The sequence below is a fragment of the Diadema antillarum genome, unplaced genomic scaffold, assembly GCF_040938485.1.
Source record: "Diadema antillarum isolate AM-2024a unplaced genomic scaffold, OU_Dant_1.0 seq00000406_RagTag, whole genome shotgun sequence".
In the NCBI taxonomy this organism is placed as follows: domain Eukaryota; kingdom Metazoa; phylum Echinodermata; class Echinoidea; order Diadematoida; family Diadematidae; genus Diadema; species Diadema antillarum.
The window spans coordinates 445,846-467,964 of record NW_027271394.1 but is presented as its reverse complement, the minus strand read 5'-3'; the positions used below and the strand labels follow the sequence as shown (position 1 = coordinate 467,964).

Genomic DNA, 22,119 nt, shown 5'->3' with positions numbered 1-22,119 from the left:
TGAACCGGGAATGAAAGGGTTATAGAAACTGGCCTGCCAAATGAAAGGGTCTACACTGAGCTACGAATAAAAGGGTTATAGAAACCATAAATGTACCGGGGAAATGAAAACATTGCTTGTCTGATTGCTTATACTGTAACATTTCCAAAAATGTATAGTTTTCATACCCTCCACAAAAATCCAACGAAAGTTAAAATTCAATCACAAGGACCCTGACTAACACATTGAATGAATGCTTCCTCCAAAAACGTGAGGCACAGTCCACTTGTAATTGAAGTACAGTATGCTACAGCTTAGATAGCCATGGTTGAATTCTTACCTGTGCCTTGATCATTCTGAGGTCATACTGGCAAGTCTCGAGGTCGTTTTGCAGGCTGTGGTTCTCCGTCACGAGACGGCTGTTGCCTTCACGTAGTGCCTGCAGCTTCTTGCGGAGGTGTCTGTTCTCCGATGTCTCTCGCAGTGCAGACGAGCTCATTGCAGGTTCTCTTGGCACTTTGCTATCTCTTTCACTCTGCTGGAGGAGAAATAAGTTTGAGATGTATACAAAGATATAGAGTATTTAATTTAGTGGAAAAATGAGCAAAGAAAATGGGATTCCACCGGGAATCCCACATAGAATCCAATAAAGATACAGATCATACAGAACAAAATATTAAAAATATATGTTTACACCAGCTTTCATGTAGATGTAGATTCTCTTTATGGTTTTAAAAACCATATAAAATCAAAACAAGGAAAAGTAGAAATTACGCGGTGCGTAAAATATGTCCCCGCCGGAAGTAGCATTTAGTAGCAAAATGTACAATATAGGTAAAAAAAATCAAGGTCAAAGGTCAAAGAAGTCAAAGGTCAAAATTCTGTGTAGAAGTTTTGAAGCCCTCACCTAGTGCCATCACATAAAGCAAACGGAATCGAAATCGGGTTAGAAATGGCGAAGGAGTAGCATTTGGTAGCAAAATGTACAATACAGGTAAAAAATCAAGGTCAAAGGTCAAAGAAGTCAAAGGTCAAAATTCTGTGCAGAAATTTTGAAGCCCTCACTTAGTGCCATCACTTAAAGCAAACGGAATTGAAATCGGGTAACAAATGGCGAAGGAGTAGCATTTTGTAGCAAAATGTAAAATATAGGTCAAAAATCAAGGTCAAAGGTCAAAGAAGTCAAAGGTCAAAATTCTGTGTAGAAGATTTGAAGCCCTCACCTAGTGCCATCACATAAAGCAAACGGAATCGAAATCGGGTTAGAAATGGCGAAGGAGTAGCATTTTGTAGGCAATGTACAATATAGGTCAAAAATCAAGGTCAAAGGTCAAAGAAGTCAAAGGTCAAAATTCTGTGTAGAAGTTTTGAAGCCCTCACCTAGTGCCATCACATAAAGCAAACGGAATCAAAATCGGGTTAGAAATGGCGAAGGAGTAGCATTTTTAAGCAAAATGTACAATATAGGTCAAAGGTCAAGGTCAAAGGTCACAACTGAAATTCTGTATAGAAGTTTCAAAGCTCCCATGTAGTGCTATCATATAAAGCAAACAGAATCAAAATCGGGTTAGAAATGGCGAAGGAGTAGCATTTTGAACATTTTGATCACACACGGACGCACGGACAGACGGACACACGGACACACGGACACACGGACACACAGACACACACACGTACAGAGCCCGTTTCATAGTCCCCTGCTCGAACTCGTTCGGCGGGGACAATTATCCGCAATAAACCACTATGACACATGTCTATGGAGAAACAAAAAATAAAGGAAAGAATCATCATACTCAATTTGTTGCATTATACAGTGAAGCACATTCTTTGAGTTAGCAGAATGTGAATATAATAAGGTGATTTATGCGACACATTTTCATATCCATTAGACTCTGCATAATGAAAGTTTTTTTTTTTTTTATCAGAAGAATCTGTTCCTTAGGGTCCCTACAAGGTGTAGATATCAACCTTGAGCAAAATAACTTACAGTATAGACACAAAAAACAACAAGGAAAAGTAGAAATTACGCGGTGCGTAACATATGTCCCCGCCGGAAGTAGCATTTTGTAACAAAATGTGCAATATAGGTAAAAAATCAAGGTCAAAGGTCAAAGAAGTCAAAGGTCAAAATTCTGTGTAGAAGTTTTGAAGCCCTCACCTAGTGCCATCACATAAAGCAAACAGAATCGAAATTGGGTTAGAAATGGCGAAGGAGTAGCATTTTGTAGCCAATGTACAATATAGGTCAAAAATCAAGGTCAAAGGTCAAAGAAGACAAAGGTCAAAATTCTGTGTAGAAGTTTTGAAGCCCTCACCTAGTGCTATCACATAAAGCAAACGGAATCGAAATCGGGTTAGAAATGGCGAAGGAGTAGCATTCTGTAGCAAAATGCACAATATAGGTCAAAAATCAAGGTCAGAGGTCAAAGAAGTCAAAGGTCAAAATTCTGTGTAGAAGTTTTGAAGCCCTCAACTAGTGCCATCATATAAAGCAAACGGAATCGAAATCGGGTTAGAAATGGCGAAGGAGTAGCATTTCGTAGCAAAATGTACAATATAGGTCAAAAATCAAGGTCAGAGGTCAAAGAAGTCAAAGGTCAAAATTCTGTGTAGAAGTTTTGAAGCCCTCACCTAGTGCCATCACATAAAGCAAACGGAATCGAAATCGGGTTAGAAATGGCGAAGGAGTAGCATTTTGTAGCAAAATGTACAATATAGGTCAAAAAATCAAGGTCAAAGGTCAAAGAAGTCAAAGGTCAAAATTCTGTGTAGAAGTTTTGAAGCCCTCACCTAGTGCCATCACATAAAGCAAACGGAATCGAAATCGGGTTAGAAATGGCGAAGGAGTAGCATTTTGTAGCAAAATGTACAATATAGGTCAAAGGTCAAGGTCAAAGGTCACGACTGAAATTCTGTGTAGAAGTTTCAAAGCTCCCATGTAGTGCTATCATATAAAGCAAACAGAATCAAAATTGGCTCATAAATGACAGAGAAGTAGCAAATTGAAGATTTTGATCACACACGGACGCACACACGGACACACGGACACACGGACGGACGGACGGACACACGGACGGACGGACACACGGACACACACACGTACGGAGCACGTTTCATAGTCCCCTGCTCGAACTCGTTCGGCGGGGACAAAAAGCATAATTCCATTGTGTATGAATTATTAATTGTAAGGTATTTGATCTAATCAGTGATCTATCACTAATAGTCTAATCCCACTTCATCTAATAGCCATTTAGTCTCAATCCACATGAACTAATCCTGTTTCGTCTACAACCAGTTCGTCTAATGATCACTTAGTCCAGTTGCCACTTACCCTCATTACCAGTTGGTCTACTTCCAGATGGACTATGCCCACTTTGTGTAATACCCACAGTTTAGTACATAAAATGAGAAAAAGTCCAAGGAGACAAAACTGCAATTAGACCATCTGATCATTAGACGAAAAAATAAGTAGCCAAACTGGGCATTAGACCAAGTGAGAAGTAGACCAAATGGGTACTAGACGAAATTGATAGTAGACCAAGTGAGTTTAGCCGTAGTGGTGTTTTACAAACTGGGAAGTAGACCATCTGATAGTAGACCAAGTGGCAATAAACCGATGTAATCCATTTAAATACCTTGATGTGTTGATGTGACCCTTTGCCATCAAGCCCGGGTGACGTCATCATCGACATCCTCTTGCTGCTCCTGGTATAGCTGCTTGTGCTTGATCTTAAAGACGACATGGATGATGTTAGATGCTCTGGGGTCAAATCATCAAGGGTCAAGGGTCGTAGCTGCCCCTCTGGGTCAATGATGTCATCTGTTCCATACCTGTGGCTGATGTCATACACAAAATCTTTACGCATTGAGATGCAGGTATAGTGCACATTTTCTGTTTATTGATTCACTAAGCGAAAGATTTCACCAGTACGTCGAAAATCGAAACTAATGTTTGCAGATTGTACCCAGACATGAGTGTGCTATTAGACAGTTGAAGTCAAAGCATCACTTCTGACATATTTAGACTTCCAAATCTCAAGAGGTCAAATTTGCATCATTTTCACATTGTTATGGGGTTTGGGCTTGGTTAAGACTGTACTGTAGAATCACATCAGTTACATATTGTATTCATGAGGTATAATTCATGAACACCACCAACTTGATGTTCTTGCAAGGACATAATACTCTTTGACTTTGGGCTGAAACGTTCATTCTTGACAGAAAGTTCCTTAGCTGTCTTGTTCTGAATGTTAGAGCTTGTAAAGTATGTAAAACAACAATAGTTTACGCATGCATTACCTTACAGGGGTATCTATAATCTAGAGTTGATCTACAATTGTACATTACATGACGTAAAACTTGTGAACATATAATTTTTCACACATCATTTTTTTTTTAATTCATACACAGGGAAACCCCATTCTAATGAGCTTGCTTACAACAGGGTACCACATTCGATGAGATGAATTCGGCCGTCCTGATTTTCCTTCACTGTGTTTAGCTGTCTCTTTTTTTCAGTGCGTTTATGAGGTAACATTCAAACAAGGTAAAATTGGCATTCTAGTTTAATAATGGAGTTCCCTGTTCTTATTTCAAACTCTACAACCCTTACTGCAGGTCATGGCTGGGTGTTTGGAGTAGTTGAAGGTTGTGTTCAGTCCGGATGAGTTTCTTACGTAGATCAGCAACATTCTTAAGCAGCAGATCCTCGTTACTTTCTGACATTGTTAAGAGTCACACTGAAAACTCAGGCCATATTCTAGAAGACAGGGAAGAGGAAAAGAGCATGATCACCAATATAAGCTCTCAACGTATTTCTGCACAAATGATTCCTGAAGAATTTCAGTACTAAGATTACAGCACATCAGTGAGCAAGAGAAAGTTTGAGGAAAATCGCACAATCTATTCAAAAGTTTATGAATTTTTAAAAGTTTCTGCTCAGTCACTGCAGGATGAAAAGACTAACATCAATTACTGTACAGTCACCACTTGCATGTATTTCCTATGCACTTCCGCGTTGGCGAACTAACGATAGCACTAGCCACTGTATTAGTCCGCCGCCCATAGCGCGCCACGTATTACTAGCGCATGTGTTATACACACACTTCAATGTAGGATACATTGTGCATCATCGCATTTGAAAAACTGCCTCACGTTACACATCGACACTGTAGCCAACAGGTCTACAATGAAACCTGACACTTTTCTATTAGAGTTTGACCAGTTGACCAGTACACTGACACACAAAAAGATGGACTGTACTTTATTGAAAGAAGAAGAAGAAGAGTCTAAGACTATAGCATTGCACATAAAGAACAAACTTTCACGGATGAGACTACCGACTACTGTACCGGTACCCCGTACCATAGATTATAAATGTACATTGGAAAGCATTTAAACGTGTACTTTGGTATTTCACATGTATTGTCAATAGACAGATAGTAGAGGGTAGGGGTGTTGGTTTCAGAACCAAAATTACGGTGTAACTGAACTGAGTGCATCAAAATAACACCCCACGCAAGCATTCGTGTGTAGACCTAGGCCTAGATCTAACCCCGGGGCACTCCTTGTACACAGTTATACTGTGGGATCTCCCCAAGTTGAAAGAGCGCTGTCACTGAACGTTCAAAGACAACCCCAAATTTTCGCGGCTCATTAAGTTACGTATTTCACCAGAAAAAGGCTTACTTTTATATACTCTACATATGTTTCTTATCTAATTCATACTTGCTGTTTACTTGCACACTTTGAAACTGATCTTTGAAACTGGTTTTGGAAAGACGTTTTTCTACAGGTCCATCTTCGTTCTCCCCGTTCCTCCCTTCATTTTTCGAAACAACATGAACAACCTTTGCAAAGGCACATAGCGCATTGGTGATATGAATATGCATGAACAGCACAATGTTTTTCGCTCTCACGATGTGCGCTCGCCTGGGATATTGCTTCTTCATTCGCCCAGAAAGCAACGCAATACAGCGAGAAGGCCTTGTGAAAAGGCTACATTGCACTCCGGTTAGAGAATGCACACAGGCTTCAAATCCGTCAAACGGAGCAGTTGTTATTCTCACAGATTTCTCTTGACTGGATCATTTAAGGTGTCAAATATTTACAGAAACAGACCACTGGAGGAGCAAAACGTACCAAGGCCTAGGCAAGTATTATTATCAACAACTGAATTGGACCAAATCTGGTATTCAAATTATAGAAATTCTAATAATAATGATAATAATAATAATAATAATAACAATAGAGAGCCTCTTTATAAAGTGCTCATTCTATCTAAAAAGATACTCATGGCGCTATAGAACAGAGTACATACAGGGTATACAGAATAATTTTCCAACTCGAATTTGATTAGCAATTTCAGCTGATGAACAATGTGTCAAATGGTATCCTGTGCACTTCTTTGGAAGAAAACTGCTACACAAAAGTTAGCTTGTGTAGCAGTGGTGTAAAAATGCAGAGCAAATTGTGATGCGATACCACGAAAATTATTCCCTGACATAATGTATCACGTTACAAAAGTATCACAGTTCAGATAATAAGAACAATAAACAAACAAACAATATACATACACATATACATACAGGCAAACAATTGTCAATTTAAATTAAAAAGGTGGGTCTTGAGGTTCTTTTTAAAACCATCAATAGAAGATTCTGGTCGAAGAGATTTTGGCAGGCTATTCCAAAGTTTTGGGCCCATGTATGAAAAAGCATGATCCCCCAATTATCCTTGATTCGAGGTAGACATTCTCCACCTGTTATTTTAGCGAGCTTGAAGAACGGAGATTTCATGGTGGTTGGTGAAGATGAGGAGTATTTTGAAAGTAGGCAGGGGCAAATTTGTGCAATGTACGGTAAACAAGAAGAAGAATCTTGAAGTTCATACGTTTTTCTACAGGGAGCCAGTGTAGGGACCAAAGTTTTGCATACTATTAAAAGTAGCCCCCTAGCCCTATGCACAGTTTTCTTCGTGAAAGTAAGTAAAATTAATCTAGCAGCACAATTCTGAAGAAGTTGCAGTGTACCGAGTTTTTTTGTGGAAGGCTGCAAAACAGAGAATTGCAGAAACAGAAGTACTTAAGTTGAAATTTGCCAGCGAGTTTGGGCTGTGTTTCGCAATTAGGCCTAAATCTAATGCAAATCACTGAAACTTTTAAATCATTTCATAAATATGATCAGGAAGTAGTGCCTGATTTGGGTTTAGGCCAAGTAAAAAAAGAAAGTAGTTTCTCGTCCGGGTTTTTTGAGCAAGGCGATGAGGGAGGTCCTTACTATTTGATATCTTACTATTTTTTCGAGGATTGTCAAAATGAAAGTAATATGTGTTTCTCGTCCGGTAATTCTGAGAAAGGTAACGAGAGAGGGCTTTACTATTTTCTATATCCAATTTATGAAATGAAATATCACTCTGGTAGCTGTGCTTTGAGAGACCAGGTCCCAAGTGTATGTCTTGCCTGCACTCTGTGCTTTTTCAACCAAATAGATATACATGTATTGTCGCTATGTATACCATACTTGAAATGAAACTTCATGAATGCAGAAATACATTTGCTTTTTCTTTCCACTACAGATGTCAAGGGAAAATGACCATCTTAATACTGGTATTTAGTGTTGTAATGGCATTTCTGATACCAGTGTACTTGCAATTCTGATGTATTGTGCTATTAATTGAAACAGGTATAAAACATTCTATCAACAAATGTACGACTGAAATAAATTCCATGATATTCAAAACACTGCTTTATCATTGTGTTTGTGACTTTTTGTGTCCACACAGCTGGTATATTGTATCTGCATCTCTTCACAGTACAATTGTAGCACATTCAACTGGAAACTGGCTGGTACAATTGCAGATGGATGTCAAAATGATACTGATATGGCATTATAGCATTAAACATTTAAAGATGTTTCTTCATATTCTAAAAAGACATTTGATAATCACTCATCATTTGGATGATGAATTGATTGTATCACACTACAGGTGATACGACTCACGGCCGTGTCCGTGAATTTACATCGTAAAGAAAAGTATCCCGCAGAAATACGAGACAAACCAGAATCCGTGGAAAAGTTATTTATTTTGTAGATACACCCATTTAATAATTCTACATTTGCTGGAAAAGCGCATTCATTTTCTCTTCAAAATAGAACAATACATCGCCGTCAGATGCAACGTTAACAGAGCAGTGTTTGAGCCTCTACACATTCGAATGTGTTCTTGCGTGCGTGCAGACAGCTGATAGACCAGGGGGATGGGGACCCTGGCAGCTAGCTACAGACACGCATATACGCGGCCGGCACGGCCACTGCACTGGCACCGACCTTCCGACACTGCACACACGTGCACATAGTCACAATGACATGAAAATGTAAACTCGATACAATCCTCACAAGCATTTGTACAGTACAATTCATCCTTTTAAAATATGAGAAATGGGGAAAAATACGAACAATGCGTGAAATATAAGTGGAATACTAGTATCAGCGATCGTTCGCAAAAGATGTTGCCGCTATCGCGTTCACGACGTACCGAGTGCGCTGTAACAGCCCAGGCCCGCGCCCGCGCGCCCATCCAACTACAGTGGGTCTTGTGGGTCATTCCTTCTTGCCGAGCTCGCAGTGTGAAATGCATGCGTTATTACATACGCACTACGGAAGCTACAGCTGTACTCAGCTAAGATAGAGGACGCGTACACATCACGATTAGTAGGTGAATTGACGATTTTGTGTTTTCGGCGGCCGAAAAAATAGTAAATATCAAAAAAGTCGATGCGGCAACTGAAAATCGATGCGGGCGGAGAGTGGGCTTAGACGAGAATTATGAATTTCTTGGTATTTTCAGCGCCATTTTGAAAATAGTAAATAGTAAAAAAATCGATGCGGCGGCCAAAATCGATGCGCGCGAGGACGAGAAACTGGTTTCTTTTTTTACTTGGCCTTAATAAAAAAAATGCACAAGAGGACATAGTTATATATTTTTCGATCACATACCACTGGAAGAAGAAACTAATTTTACATGCGTATCAGGAAACCATGGAATAGGTTACTAAGAAATTTAATAGGTGCACCCAGTGTCTTCAGTTTTGAAGTTGGTTTGGATAAATTCTGGGACAATGAACCCATAAAATTTAAGTTCGACGCCACGCCACCTGGCCATGACCCGGCTAATCTCAAGGACTAAACCTGGATCTGAATACAGAGGCTCAGCCTGCGTTCAGAATCTTCCATAGGTATCCATAGGTACAAGTAGGTATCACATCACATTTTTAATGCGCTCCTGTAAATTCAGAGATTTGCAATGTTAGGCTTATTAGATGTAACGGTTAGGTGAGATAAATTTCAGTTAAAGTATCAATTGAAAGAAAACCATTACGCATTGGCATTAGGGTGTCAATGTGTTAGACACCCAACTATACTAGTAGAACTAGAACTTCAACTTCCCTTGCCTTGTGCAGTTTACACCTGTAGACTTCTATTGAACTTACACTGTGTACCATCGGTAACCAGGGAGGTGTTAGAGAAGGAGAGAGACAACTACTGCTCTCCTTTGAACAAATTGAAGTCATGCGCGACACCGCCGAGAAGTTATGCATTCAACTACAGGTGTTACCCATGTGCTTTGACAAAAGAGAGCATCAATAATCTGGACTAGCGCTCTCACATCTAAAAATACTTGCCCCTACTGCAATTCGCTCTCTCTTTCAATGTGATGGCAACAATGAATTTGTGTACCTTGAATTGGAGCAGCGAATCAAAATTCAGTGTAAAACTGACAATCTTAACAGCAAATAGATTCTAACGGTTAGTTTAAAAGCCCATTGGAACACGCTTTAGCGGAGTAAATTTACTTTATTTGAAAGATCAAAATATCCCAGATTGAAAGACAGAAAACTAACATGCGGAAATGTGCGCATTAGGCCTAACGTTAGACTTCTAATCGTTATAGAAAAATATTAGGTTTAGTTTTAAGAGGGCTTAATTTTTATTTCAATTTTCATTTCGATTTGCGCATTACGAAGAAACTAGAAATACATGTTTATAACATTGAATTCTTTCGTAAACTATTCTAAATCAATTCGAGTATTTCATTTAAAATTTTACGGTGAAATAAAGCTTGTAAATTGTATTACATAGTTGTAATTTAATAAAAGGTGAAATGCGTTCTTCGTCTCCGAACGATCGTCTTGCAATTACTGTTGTGTTGTAACCATGTTAATGTTAGAGAGAGGTGCCGCGATGCCGAGCACGACTTAAAACTAAAAGCGCAGTGGAATGCTAGACATCCCATTGTAACGCTTGAACCCAAACATGTGTTTGCATGAATTACGAAGAGTTGCCACTCCATCTCTGTAACACCTCCCTGGTGTAACATTATAATCTATTTCAAATCTAACGTTGCCCAATACTCCTTCGCCCTTCGGCAAGGGAGCGCCCTGGCAGTGCCCACTGCACTGGCACTGCAGTGGCAGTCAGTGGGGTTCCCAATGCAATGCAGAGACTTGACCGAAAGATCGGTCTGTATCTGTCCGTCGGGGAATGTTCCGCGGAGACTGCGTCTGGCTTCACGGATCCCCTCCGTATAAAATACAAGAGTCCCCCGGACAGACGGATCTTTCTGTCTATGCAGAGACCTACTCACTCCCTCTCACCAAGAATATCACCAACAAGAAAACTTATCCAGGGCCCAGTTTCTGCGCTTTCCACATCAGTAAAATGACGAAATTATAAACATGAGAGACGTCGAGATGTCAGTTCATAAGTTAGGCGTAGTTTCCAACGGCATAGTAATCGTTCTCTCTGACTGCGATCCTTGTTTTGTTGTTCGAACGGTATTGAGCTTCCCGCGGTGCTCGAACCCATCGTAATAACGTCCAGTTTCAGCATCTGTATGATGGCATGCATGCACGCTGTACAACTTGTACGCACATCTACTAGCTCGGCTCGCGTTCAACTCCTCCTTATTTAAATAGCGCCATCTATTGAACAAGGCTAGCTATCGTCGCTCCGATACGAGCATGCTTGCGTGCGCTTCCAGCTGGCTAGCTAGCTGCCTGCCCTGGGACCGAGTCAGTCGATCGACTGTAGACAGACGTAGACGCCTACCCTGCCCCGCGCCTTTCCCTTGGCAAAAGGCTCTTCAGCTCTGGTCGACAACTGTACAGTAGCCGCTGTCAACAGGAGATCGAATCGCAGTAGGCATTCGTGGAAACCACCTACCACCAGTGCTTTTTTGTTGTGCTGGTGCACTATCAAAATCTACTACTGACACTTATTTACTGGGGAAGGACTTAAGTAAGTTTCCATTACAGTTTTAGACCACCCCACTCTCCAATGCAAAAATAGGGAGGCGCCTATTTCACTGGCGTGTTCATACTGTGAGTGTGACTGTGTGCAGTGTAACACGCTTAATTCAAAATTGTATTAACTATATTTCTGTTCTTTTATGTTCAACAACTCCCTGATGTGCTTCCTTAAGTTGGTTGGAGAGGCCCAAGGGTCATAGTGATTTTGATTGCTTTTTTCCAACCCGGCTCCTTCGGGAAGCTCAACAGGGAAAGCCTGACACTTTGTTTTCTTGTGTTTTGTTTGTTTATTCTGTTTCTCTGTTATCACTTGTATTGTTTTGCAAATGCCGAATAAATAATAATAATAATAATAATAACCCCGGCGCGGGGCGCTGTAACCAGTCGATACGGGTTGGGGTCGCTGGTGCAGTGCCTGTGTTTATTGTTGGGTCAATCCACGTCAAATCATCCAGTGCTTGTCACCCGACCCCCTCCGATTTTCTTGAAAATCGCACCAAATGTTCCCCAAAGTGTTTGACGGAAAATCCCAAAATATTTTGCCCCAAGGTCAATTGGTTGCTAAGATACAGCCTCACATAGCAACCCATGCGCATTCCAAAATATTAGTTAAAAGAAAATTATGCATTTTTGATTGATAATGGTAGCATGGATATTTATGCAAAAGTGTTCATTATCTGGAAATTGAGAGAACTTTATAGTCTTTGCAAGAAAAAGTGACTGTGACGCGAAATTGGCTTTTCGTTAATGTGCACGAGGTCACCGAAAATGGTGTTAAATGTTAATTTCGAAAATTTTAATGCATATTTAGAGGCTAATATCTTCCACATTTCATCACCTTAGGTTCTAAAATATTGTGCTGTTGAAGGCTTTGACTTGCTCAGTAATTTTGAAAAAAAAATAGCGGATTCGTGCTCACTGTTTTTACGGAGAGCGCCCTCAAAGTTGACAAAAATGAAAAATGTGCCAAATTCAAGGTCACGGATCACCCTTCGTCCCACCTAGGAATGGCATCAATTTTTTTGTATTGATAGACATTTACCTATACTATCTTGGGTTACCAAAGAAATTTTGCTACCGAAATGTTCAATGGTAAATTTACCCCACTGAAAATGGACGTAAACGGCCAAATTCCCATGTAATATCACATATTGGGTTTAGAGGACATTATAAATGTCCATGCTTTCAAGCTGAAAAGCCCTAGCCCTGTGATATTTGCTGTAGGGGTAGTCTGTTATACATATTTCAATAATATATACCACAAAACACTTTTATTACATAATAATGACCTTGAAATTTAATCCAAAATTTGATAAAAACCATAAGTCGCTCTATTTTCCTCATTGCACTGCATGTAATATGTGTTTTGAAAGACTTTTCACAGAGCAGTATTTCAAGAATTATGAAAGCTGACAGCCTACCATATTAAGGTTCTAAACTATTTGTGCTCTTCTTTTAGATTTAGTGTCAATTTGATCATGAATGTTATACCTTTGACCTTGAAGTGTTTCTAAAAATAGCTGTAAATTTGTTAACTACAAATTACACACATGACAGGTGTTTTATGGCATGACATACTTGTGATTCTTTCACAAACACAAAAGCTTTTTATAGTGTAAATGTTATATACTGGAATAAATCTATACGTGCTTGCAAGATTATGTTACAATTAATTACTTTGTTTTGACAATGACCCTCAATTTCAATCACAAAAGGGGACAGTAATATTTTGTGATTTTGTGTGCATTTCCTATGGAAAACAGTGCTTTGTGGTGAAATTCATAAAAAACTTGACCATTTTTACTATTTATCACTTTGATTGATTAATTCTATTCAAATTATGGTAGAAAAAGTGGGCTGTGACAATTTCCAATAAAAAAAACCCACAAATGTTGTAGAAAATAAAAAACAAAGAAATACATAACAAATATTTCAAAACAAGAAAATACATAAGAATGGAAATAATTTTGGAAGTTGTCATAAGTTACAGAACAAATCCACTCAAAAAGAAGACTCTCAGTGCTTTTAATGTGTGTTTCAAAGGCTAGAATAAGAATCTTATGTGTTGGGTGCAATGTCTATTATCAACTATTACTTAAAGACACTCAGTCGTGGCGAGTGGTTTGTGCGGTACGGAGACGAACGCAACACGCTGCCTCCCCCATTCTGTATCAAATGTAGTGACCCCCGAATGAGAATAGCGCTGGCTCAATGGGTCAGCGAAAATACGGTAGGCTACAAGAGAGCTCCCTGTGCTTATCTCCTAACCCAAAATGGCTGTCCCAGCGAGCCACGAGAGCTTCCGAATGGACGCACACTCTCAGTGCGCATGCGCATGAAGAGAGGCCAAAAGAGCCACGCGCCTTCTGGCCTCTCTCCTCCAATCACCGCAGCTCGCGGTGACAATATTTGTGTATGATGCGTACACACACACGCACACACACACACACACACACACACACACGCCGCAGCGTCTTCTGGCCTCTCTCCTCCAATCACCGCAGCTCGCGGTGACAATGTTTGTGTATGATGCGTACACACACACGCACACACACACACTTGTCTCAGTGGTAGCATTGTCCCACACGTTTATGGATATAGCGCCGAGTCTGACATTGCGCAATTGCATTCACAAACTTCGGTCGTTCGGAGTTTACGTACCATTAGGGATGGCGATCGGCTGCCTTTAAATACAGGTCTTTATGGGCAGGAATAGGCATTTCTCCTGATTTTGAAGGTCATAAACTCAGGGTCATTGTCACAACAAAGTAATTGATTGTAACATATCTTGCAAGAACCTATAGATTTATTCCAGTATATAACATTTACACTGTAAAAACTTTTGTGTTTGTGAAAGAATCACTAGTATGTTATGCCATAAAACACCTGTTGTGTGTGTAATTTGTAATTTTAACAAATTTACAGCTATTTTTAGAAGCACTTCAAGGTCAAAGGTATAACATTCATGATCAAATTGACACTAAATCTGAAAGAAGAGCACAAATAGTTTAGAACCTTGATATGGTAGGCTGTCAGCTTTCATAATTCTTGAAATATTGCTCTGTGAAAAGTCTTTCAAAACACATTATTACATGCAGTGCAATGAGGAAAATGGAGCGACTTATTGTTTTTATCAAATCTTGGATTAAATTTCAAGGTCATTATTATGTAATAAGTGTTTTGTGGTATATATTACTAAAATATGTATAACAGACTACCCCTACAGCAAATATCACAGGGCTAGGGCTTTTTATCTTGAAAGCATGGACATTTGAAATGTCCTCTAAACCCAATATATGATATTACATGGGAATTTGGCCGTTTACGACTATTTTCAGTGGGGTAAATGTACCATTGAACATTTCGGTAGCAAAATTTCTTTGGTAACCCAAGATAATATAGGTAAATGTCTATCAATACAAAAAAAATTGATGCAATTCCTAGGTGGGACGAATGGTGATCCGTGACCTTGAATTTGGCACATTTTTCATTTTTGTCAACTTTGAGGGCGCTCTCCGTAAAAACGGTGAGCACGAATCCGCTAATTTTTTTTCAAAATTACTGAGCAAGTCAAAGCCTTCAACAGCATAATATTTTAGAACCTAAGGTGATGAAATGTGGAAGATATTAGCCTCTAAATATGCATTAAAATTTTCGAAATTAACATTTAACACCATTTTCGGCGACCTCGTGCACTTTAACGAAAAGTCAAATTCGCGTCTTAGTCACTTTTTCTTGCAAAGACTATAAAGTTCTCTCAATTTCCAGATAATGAACACTTTTGCATAAATATCCATGCTACCACAATCAATCAAAAATGCATAATTTTCTTTTAACTAATATTTTGGAATGCACCGGTTGCTATGTGAGGCTGTATCTTAGCAACCAATTGACCTTGGGGCAAAATATTTTGGAATTTTCCGTCAGACACTTTGGGGAACATTTGGTGCGATTTTAAAGAAAATCGGAGGGGGTCGGGTGACAACTTTTCTGAAAATTGGATGATTTGACGTGGATTGACCCTGTTACCTTATCATCAATCTTTGTAGCCTGACCAGACCGCTGTGCTTCGGGTCTGACATGTACAGTATTAGTGTTTAAACGTTGTAAACGACCGTCACTATTGACGGCAAAATCACATAAAATGCCTTTTATTTTGTTTGATTTTTGGAGTAAGATAATTTTTACAACTCACCTAACCGTTACAGCGTATTTTCCTGATGGTTTAGTTGAATTCGGCGTTTTGTTGGTATCCAGACCTTATTGTTGAATTTTTTGGAGTAGATTGTGCGGTGGCATCTTTTCCTTCGAGAGCTTCACAAAATCAACAATCTACCACGCATGCGCAACCGGAAGTGGTTGCATTTTACGTACGCCCGTGCGTTTTATGTGTTATGTACGTAAAGCTACAGCACTCGTATCCGCGCATGCTGCGCCGGCAATGATTTGACCTTTTTATGGGTCACCCCGACTAGCTCATCACTTCCGCTCCCCGACTAGCTCCGTTGTAGTATACGAGAGTGAATGCCATTCAAATAACACGCAAATGAGGAGTGAAGCAATACGGACGTTTACAGACCTGACTTTAGCCACGGATTTCGGCGAGTTTTTGACGTAATTAAACAAAAAATCGCATACCGATTATTGAATGATTATCATAGATTACAGGGATTCCTTATATTTTAGTTTTCTACGATTAATAAAGATATTCATGAAGGAAACGCACACCCACCGCTGAAAAATAACGTCTGCGTGTAGTTACAATCTTTGTATTAATGTTTAGTACCGGTTACCGGTATTGATTTTGTATAGGGTTTCTAGATCTAGCTAGGTATCTAAATGTTTTTACTTTACACTGTAAGTGTAACTACATTTTTTGTTTCAAAATCAAAATAGATTTGAAGAGAAATGAATGAAATGACTCATGAAAACATCAATCATCAATGTATACACTCTCTATTTGGACATAACCAATGATCCAAGGCAAACTTAGAGGAAGTTAGATTGTGTTTGTATTTGGAACTTGAAAGGGCATCCAGTCTGTGTTTGAATATCTTATATAAATGGATTCTATTTATACATCCTTCAACCCCAATTGTACCATATGACTATATTATAGTAAAAAGGAGTGAATTAATAGTATTGCATTTGGTAAGTTTATATTTGTTAGAAAGCGTGATAGATTTGAGTATCACAGAGTCCATCTGTCTCTGAAAGTTGTCATTTTTTTTTCCTTGCAGTACGTACCACAAGCTTCTGAATATCTTTCCTACAATGTTGTCTTTGTTTGACAGATTGACCTACCTGTATCCATAATAAATTCTAAAGAACATTGAAGCAGCATCACTATGGCAACCGGACAAGTCCTCGCAGGAAGAGTAGCAATTGTCACAGGTCAGTTTCACCGGTCAGGACCAGGGATGTATGTAGACATTTGATTGATAGTTTTAAATTCCTGTGTGCATATTCTGTAATCAACAAGTAACCACCACTTGCTCATCAAAATGCAAGTTCAGAGAATGCTTGTTCAATGCCGACTTTGAACAGGAGTGATATTTCTGTAATTGATGGAGTCATGGCATAGCAGTATGAGTTTCTTTGCTTAGGATCTGAGGGGACCTACATCTTTTTGTGACAGAAGACAAGAGAACCGCTGAAATGATTCTTGATCCTTCCTGGATATCTCTACCGTTCTTTATACACAGGAGGAGGAAGTGGAATAGGTCGGGCTGTTTGCCAGCTGTTTGCCAAGAACGGTGCAAGTGTCGTTGCCGCTGACCTCACCCAAGCTGCCACAGAGGACACAGTAGCAAGTCTCGATAAAACACTCAAAGGTCATGGGCAGGCACACAGAGCCTTTGCTGCAGATGTCAGATGCAGAGATGCAGTTCAGTCTCTGGTTGCCGAGGTAACTGCCACCTATGAGAAGCCACCTACTGTTCTTGTAAACTCAGCGGGGATCACAAAAGACCAGCTCCTCCTCAAGATGACGGAGGAAAACTTTGATGATGTGATCAATGTGAATTTGAAGGTACAAAGTCACTTCTTTTGAAGTCACATGCATTCGTGTTTTTATTAGTCAACTTCCTTTCATAACGCATAGTCATCAATAGTCATGAGTCGCATGGATGTTCAACAGTCAAATCATTGCCAGAGTGATTTGGGTTTGTAGTTGTTCATTCCATTCATTGTAGTACTGCGTAATTTAATGTGCTAGTGAACCAAGAGAGAATGATTCCAAATCAGCCACACTTGAAGAACAACAGAAGTCCAGCAAGATGAACTACCTTGCAATATATTCACTTTTGTTGTTGCATAATTGTCTAAAGTTAAGAAGGAATTCCTCAATTTTTCTAATTATCTGATAACTGTTGACATTTCAAATAGAGTGTATAGCCAAATGCACCTTGGTACCATAACAACTTTCTAGCATGTGGCTGATATCACATGACCCTTTGAGTTGGTTAAACTCCTTGGATTGGTATGATGGAAGATGACAGCATAGCAGACAGAGGCAATTATCACTGTGATGTTGATTGTTACAATTCTTCCTTCTCTTCTTTTTGTCCTGATATGGCATTGATCACAGGGCACTTTCCTGATGTCTCAGGCTGTCAGTCAAGCAATGGTGAAGAGTAAGGTGTCTGAAGGCAGTATCATCAACATATCTAGTATAGTGGCAAAGGTATGCAACTCAGGAAAGAGTAAAACTATTTCAATCTGTGATTTTTTTTTCCCCAAAAAAGAACCATGAATATCCTATGTGACATCATAAGACATGACATGACTTCTTCATGGACTTTCTAGCTCCAAAGCTAGTCATTGATCATGATTATAGTGATTTGATTTCAGTGAACTCCCATTATAATAAATTTTTACGGGACTGGCAGTGTTCTTTTGTTATATCGAAATTTCATTATAACCGAACAAATAACAATAAAAAACATAGAGCGGATAACGTTCCAGTCTGAATATTTACTTTGTTGTAACCGGAATTTTGTTATAACCATGTTCGTTATAACGGGAGTGCACTGTACTCGTAATGCAGCACCTGTGTGTAATTCAAGGCTGAATGTGCAATGAGAATGTTTTGTACACATCAGGGAAGAAGGACTAAGATATCATCACAAAGAACAGATTTATTTAAAAGTGCATGAACATGAGAATCAGACTTGTAACTATTCAGTGTTGGAATTCAGTGCTCAGTGTCAATGTAGTTGTTCAAAAGTATCAATGAGTTTGTATGGGCATGTTAATGCACATTATTTTAACATCTCTCAAGCATATAAGTATGTTTCAGATAGGGCTTCTGTTCAGAGGTAGCTTCATACCCTTTGTACCTTTGGATGGATTAATTGAATTGCACCAAAACAAGTATAAAACAAACAAACCACAAATTAAACATTCATGCATGCTAATCTACAAAAGTTGTAGTGTCTTGAATATTAATGTCACAAAGTGTAGTGGCTGTTTCCCCACTGGCTTGACAGACTGGTGTATTTTGTCCTCATCCGTAGGTGGGTAACATGGGTCAGACAAACTACTCTGCTTCAAAAGCAGGCGTGATAGGAATGACAAAGACTATGGCCAAAGAACTCAGCAGGTCAGTTCATAAAACTCTGATTTGTTGCCATGGAAATTGTGATGTATTTAGGTCAGGTCATGAAGAATGTTTGCTACATTGGACAGGAGAATATACAATCTACAACTTTGTATTTTGTTCATATTTTTATGCCTCCGCCACGAAGTGGTGCCGGAGGCATTATGTTTTCGGGTTGTCCGTCCGTCCGTCCGTCCGTCCGTCCGTCCGTCCGTCCGTCCGTCCGTCCGTCCTTCCGTCCGTCCGTCCGTCCTTCCGTCCGTCCGTCCGTAATGAATTTTGTGGACAAGGTAACTATCAAAACCTGTTGAGGTATCCTAATGAAACTTGGCATGTATGTGTATTAGGGGGTGAAGTTGTGCCTATCAACTTTTGGGTGCACGTGCTCAAGGTCAAAGGTCAAAAGGTCAAGGTCAAATACATAAAATTTCACTATTTCCACCATATCTTTGCAATGCCTGAAGATATTTTCTTGAAACTTAGTGTATACATGTATTACCCAATTTAGAGTCTCTGGTGAAAGTTTGGGTCATGAGGTCAAAGGTCAGAGGTCAAAAGGTCGAGTAAAAGTATTAAAACTTCTTTTATTCTCTGTAAATTGGAAAATTGTTCAAGGTATCTTCATGGAACATAGTATATACATGTACTGACTGGCAATGATTATCTAGAGAATGTAGGGTTCATGGGGTCAAAGTTCAGGGGTCAAAAGTCAAGTGCAACACTTCAAAATTTTACTATTTCCCTCATGTTCATGCAATGCCAGCAGGATAATTTTTTTTTAAACACTTTGTGTATGCATGTGTAACCTAATAGAAATTCTCTGGAGAGTTTTTTTTTTTCTTTTTTGCCTCAAAGGTCAAAAGGTCAAAGATCAAGTGAAAGTGCTGAACTAACTTTTTCTTCCATATCTCGGAAGTGGCTCGATTTATCGTGAAACTTACTGCATATTTATGCATGTTCTACCTGAAAGTGATTATCTTATGAATTTTAGGGTCAAAGGCCAGATGAACATGGTAACAATTTACTATTCAGTACAGAAATTGCACTTTTTCTCCATACCGGTACCATGAAAATTACTCAATGCATAAATGTATGAATGGGTCAAAGTCAAGTTAAAGTCCTTAAATCCCCAAATACATGCTCTCCTATTCATCCAATTAAACCAAGGTCAAGGAAGATGAACATTCAACACATTTGTGACAAACTTGTCATTTCAATATTTTGCCAGTTTTGTGAAAATGTAATCACACATTGTCTACATGTACTATCTAGACCTATTAGGAGAATCATGCATTATGGCGGAGGCATACCAGTCGCCATAGCGACATTTCTAGTTTTTTCTGAGTTAATGCATTCCTGCTTACATTCAAAACAATTCTAACTATTGACAGTTTACTGATAGTCTTTCTTTGTTGTTGTTGTCTTAAAAGTTTTGTTTGCTTGTTTGAATGCATGGTTTTTTTTCTGCCAAGCTGTCATGAATTTCACATGCTGGGAATGGTCTTTGGAGAAAGAATGCAGCAGAGCAATTCTCATTGGTGTACAGAGCAGCATCTTTATAGAGATTGCATTCATTACTTTTTCAGATTCAATATCAGATGTAATGCCATCCTGCCAGGGTTCATAGAGACGCCGATGACGGATAAAATCCCTGAGAAAGTCTTACAAATGGTGAGAAGCTCAACAGTCAGAAAATTAACAGCATACTGGTATGAAATATTTTACTTCTTGTAACTCATTGACATGAATGACCAGTAATCTTCTGGTGTCATTTCGGCAAAGTTTCCCATGATTTGTTGGGAGGCTCCTGCAGCAGTTCAACATCTCTTCATGTACTGACTATATTGCATGACATGCATTACCCTGATTACTCTGTGGAATCCCCATGAAATAATTCATGTGTGAATGTTGGCAGCCCTCCATAATTATGATATTTGATTGCAAATACAGATAAATGCCATTTTCAATTTTAGGTAAGGTCATCATCAAATAGAGAAAATTCAGTCTTTTCAATGATACTGCCCTCATAACTAGAAATTTTTTTTGACAATATTTAGGTTATTACATATGTTTTCATTATTTCTTTGGGGTTTTTTTTTCAGCAGATTAAATGTCAAATATCTCATGGTGATAAAATTGATTTACAGTTCCAGTTTTTTCGTGTGAACTCTCCATATGGTTTTTGTAACCTTGGGCAGTATTGTCAGTGTTAGTGCTGTTCTTAGAAAGGGCCCTGCCATAATTAGTACCCCCTGCATTGCCAGGGACTCATTTGCACACCTTGTGGAAGAGGGATAATGTACATAAACATCTTGTCCAAGGCTATACTATATATTATGCAGAATTCAAACTTTTGACCTGCATTTGAATTCATCTAACACGAACCATCTTCCATCCATTTGTGTCCCACTGTCACTAGATGGTGCAAATGATTCCCTTAGGCTTCATGGGAAGGCCTGAAGACATAGCAGAGACTTGCCTCTTTCTAGCCTCCTCCCAGAGTTCATACATCACAGGGGCCAGCATTGAGGTGACGGGTGAGTCTATCGCACAGAGAGCTTTCTTTATTAACCCTTCTAGCACCTCTGTTTTAATCTTTCATAGCTACTGAACATGGTAGCCTTATCTCCAGTGTGATAGGGTTACTGTTGCTACCAGAAGGTGCTGGACAGTTTGACCAAGTTTATCATTAAGCTAAGTCTCTAAATAAACATTTTCATGACTCAAAATGGATGAACATCCTGGTTTTAGACATGAGAGCGAAAGTGCCACTGCCTGTAGTTTTCAGAGCAGCATATTAATCCGTTGAGGACAGTTTGATTTTGCTACATCACGCCATTCCCGTAGACACCTCCTCAACCTCCTTGACTCGTCCTCAACGGATTAACCAAGTATACTGACAGTGTGTGTGTATGTGGAACTGGATCTGTCAACAAGGATACTGTAACACTATTTATAGGAAGAATCTGACAGCCTGATTTATTGATAATTTTCTAGTTGTCATAAAAAACATGTTTATGTGTCTGTAAAGGCACTCTGTGTCTGCATTCTTATATATCCATGTTCATGTACATTAGTAGGCTTTATCCTGAAAAGAAAATAATGAATGCTGGAGAAAGAATGAATGTTATGACTTTAATATGGTATACAATTGGCATTTAAGACCAGCCCAGTGTTTGTTTCATACCTTTCATTTCATTTTTCATTTTTTACAGGGGGTCTTGGAATGTGA

At 39.2% G+C, this 22,119-nt stretch overlaps 2 protein-coding genes across 4 annotated transcripts; one reads left to right on the top strand and one right to left on the bottom strand.

Moving 5' to 3' along the window:
• Window positions 1-143: 143 nt before the first annotated feature.
• LOC139732197 (uncharacterized) lies at window positions 144-10,834 on the bottom strand. Of its 3 annotated transcripts, none has more exons than XM_071643070.1 (4): window positions 10,634-10,834; window positions 4,592-4,738; window positions 3,615-3,816; window positions 144-517 (listed from the first exon to the last, which is right to left on the bottom strand). In XM_071643070.1, exons 2-4 carry the CDS (start codon window positions 4,702-4,704, stop codon window positions 287-289), a joined length of 546 nt encoding a protein of 181 aa, XP_071499171.1. In that variant the 5' UTR covers window positions 4,705-4,738; window positions 10,634-10,834; the 3' UTR covers window positions 144-286. The 3 variants fall into 3 exon arrangements, with proteins under 3 accessions (XP_071499171.1, XP_071499174.1, XP_071499173.1); XM_071643073.1 differs by having other exon boundaries at window positions 144-514; XM_071643072.1 differs by lacking the exon at window positions 10,634-10,834 and having other exon boundaries at window positions 4,592-4,754.
• A 369-nt stretch (window positions 10,835-11,203) lies between these two features.
• LOC139732220 (estradiol 17-beta-dehydrogenase 8-like) lies at window positions 11,204-22,119 on the top strand. Its single transcript, XM_071643097.1, has 8 exons — window positions 11,204-11,276; window positions 16,582-16,681; window positions 16,993-17,318; window positions 17,877-17,972; window positions 18,805-18,890; window positions 20,474-20,558; window positions 21,307-21,424; window positions 22,103-22,119. The coding sequence occupies exons 2-8, from the start codon at window positions 16,636-16,638 to the stop codon at window positions 22,117-22,119; spliced, it is 774 nt and encodes a 257-aa protein (XP_071499198.1). The 5' UTR covers window positions 11,204-11,276; window positions 16,582-16,635.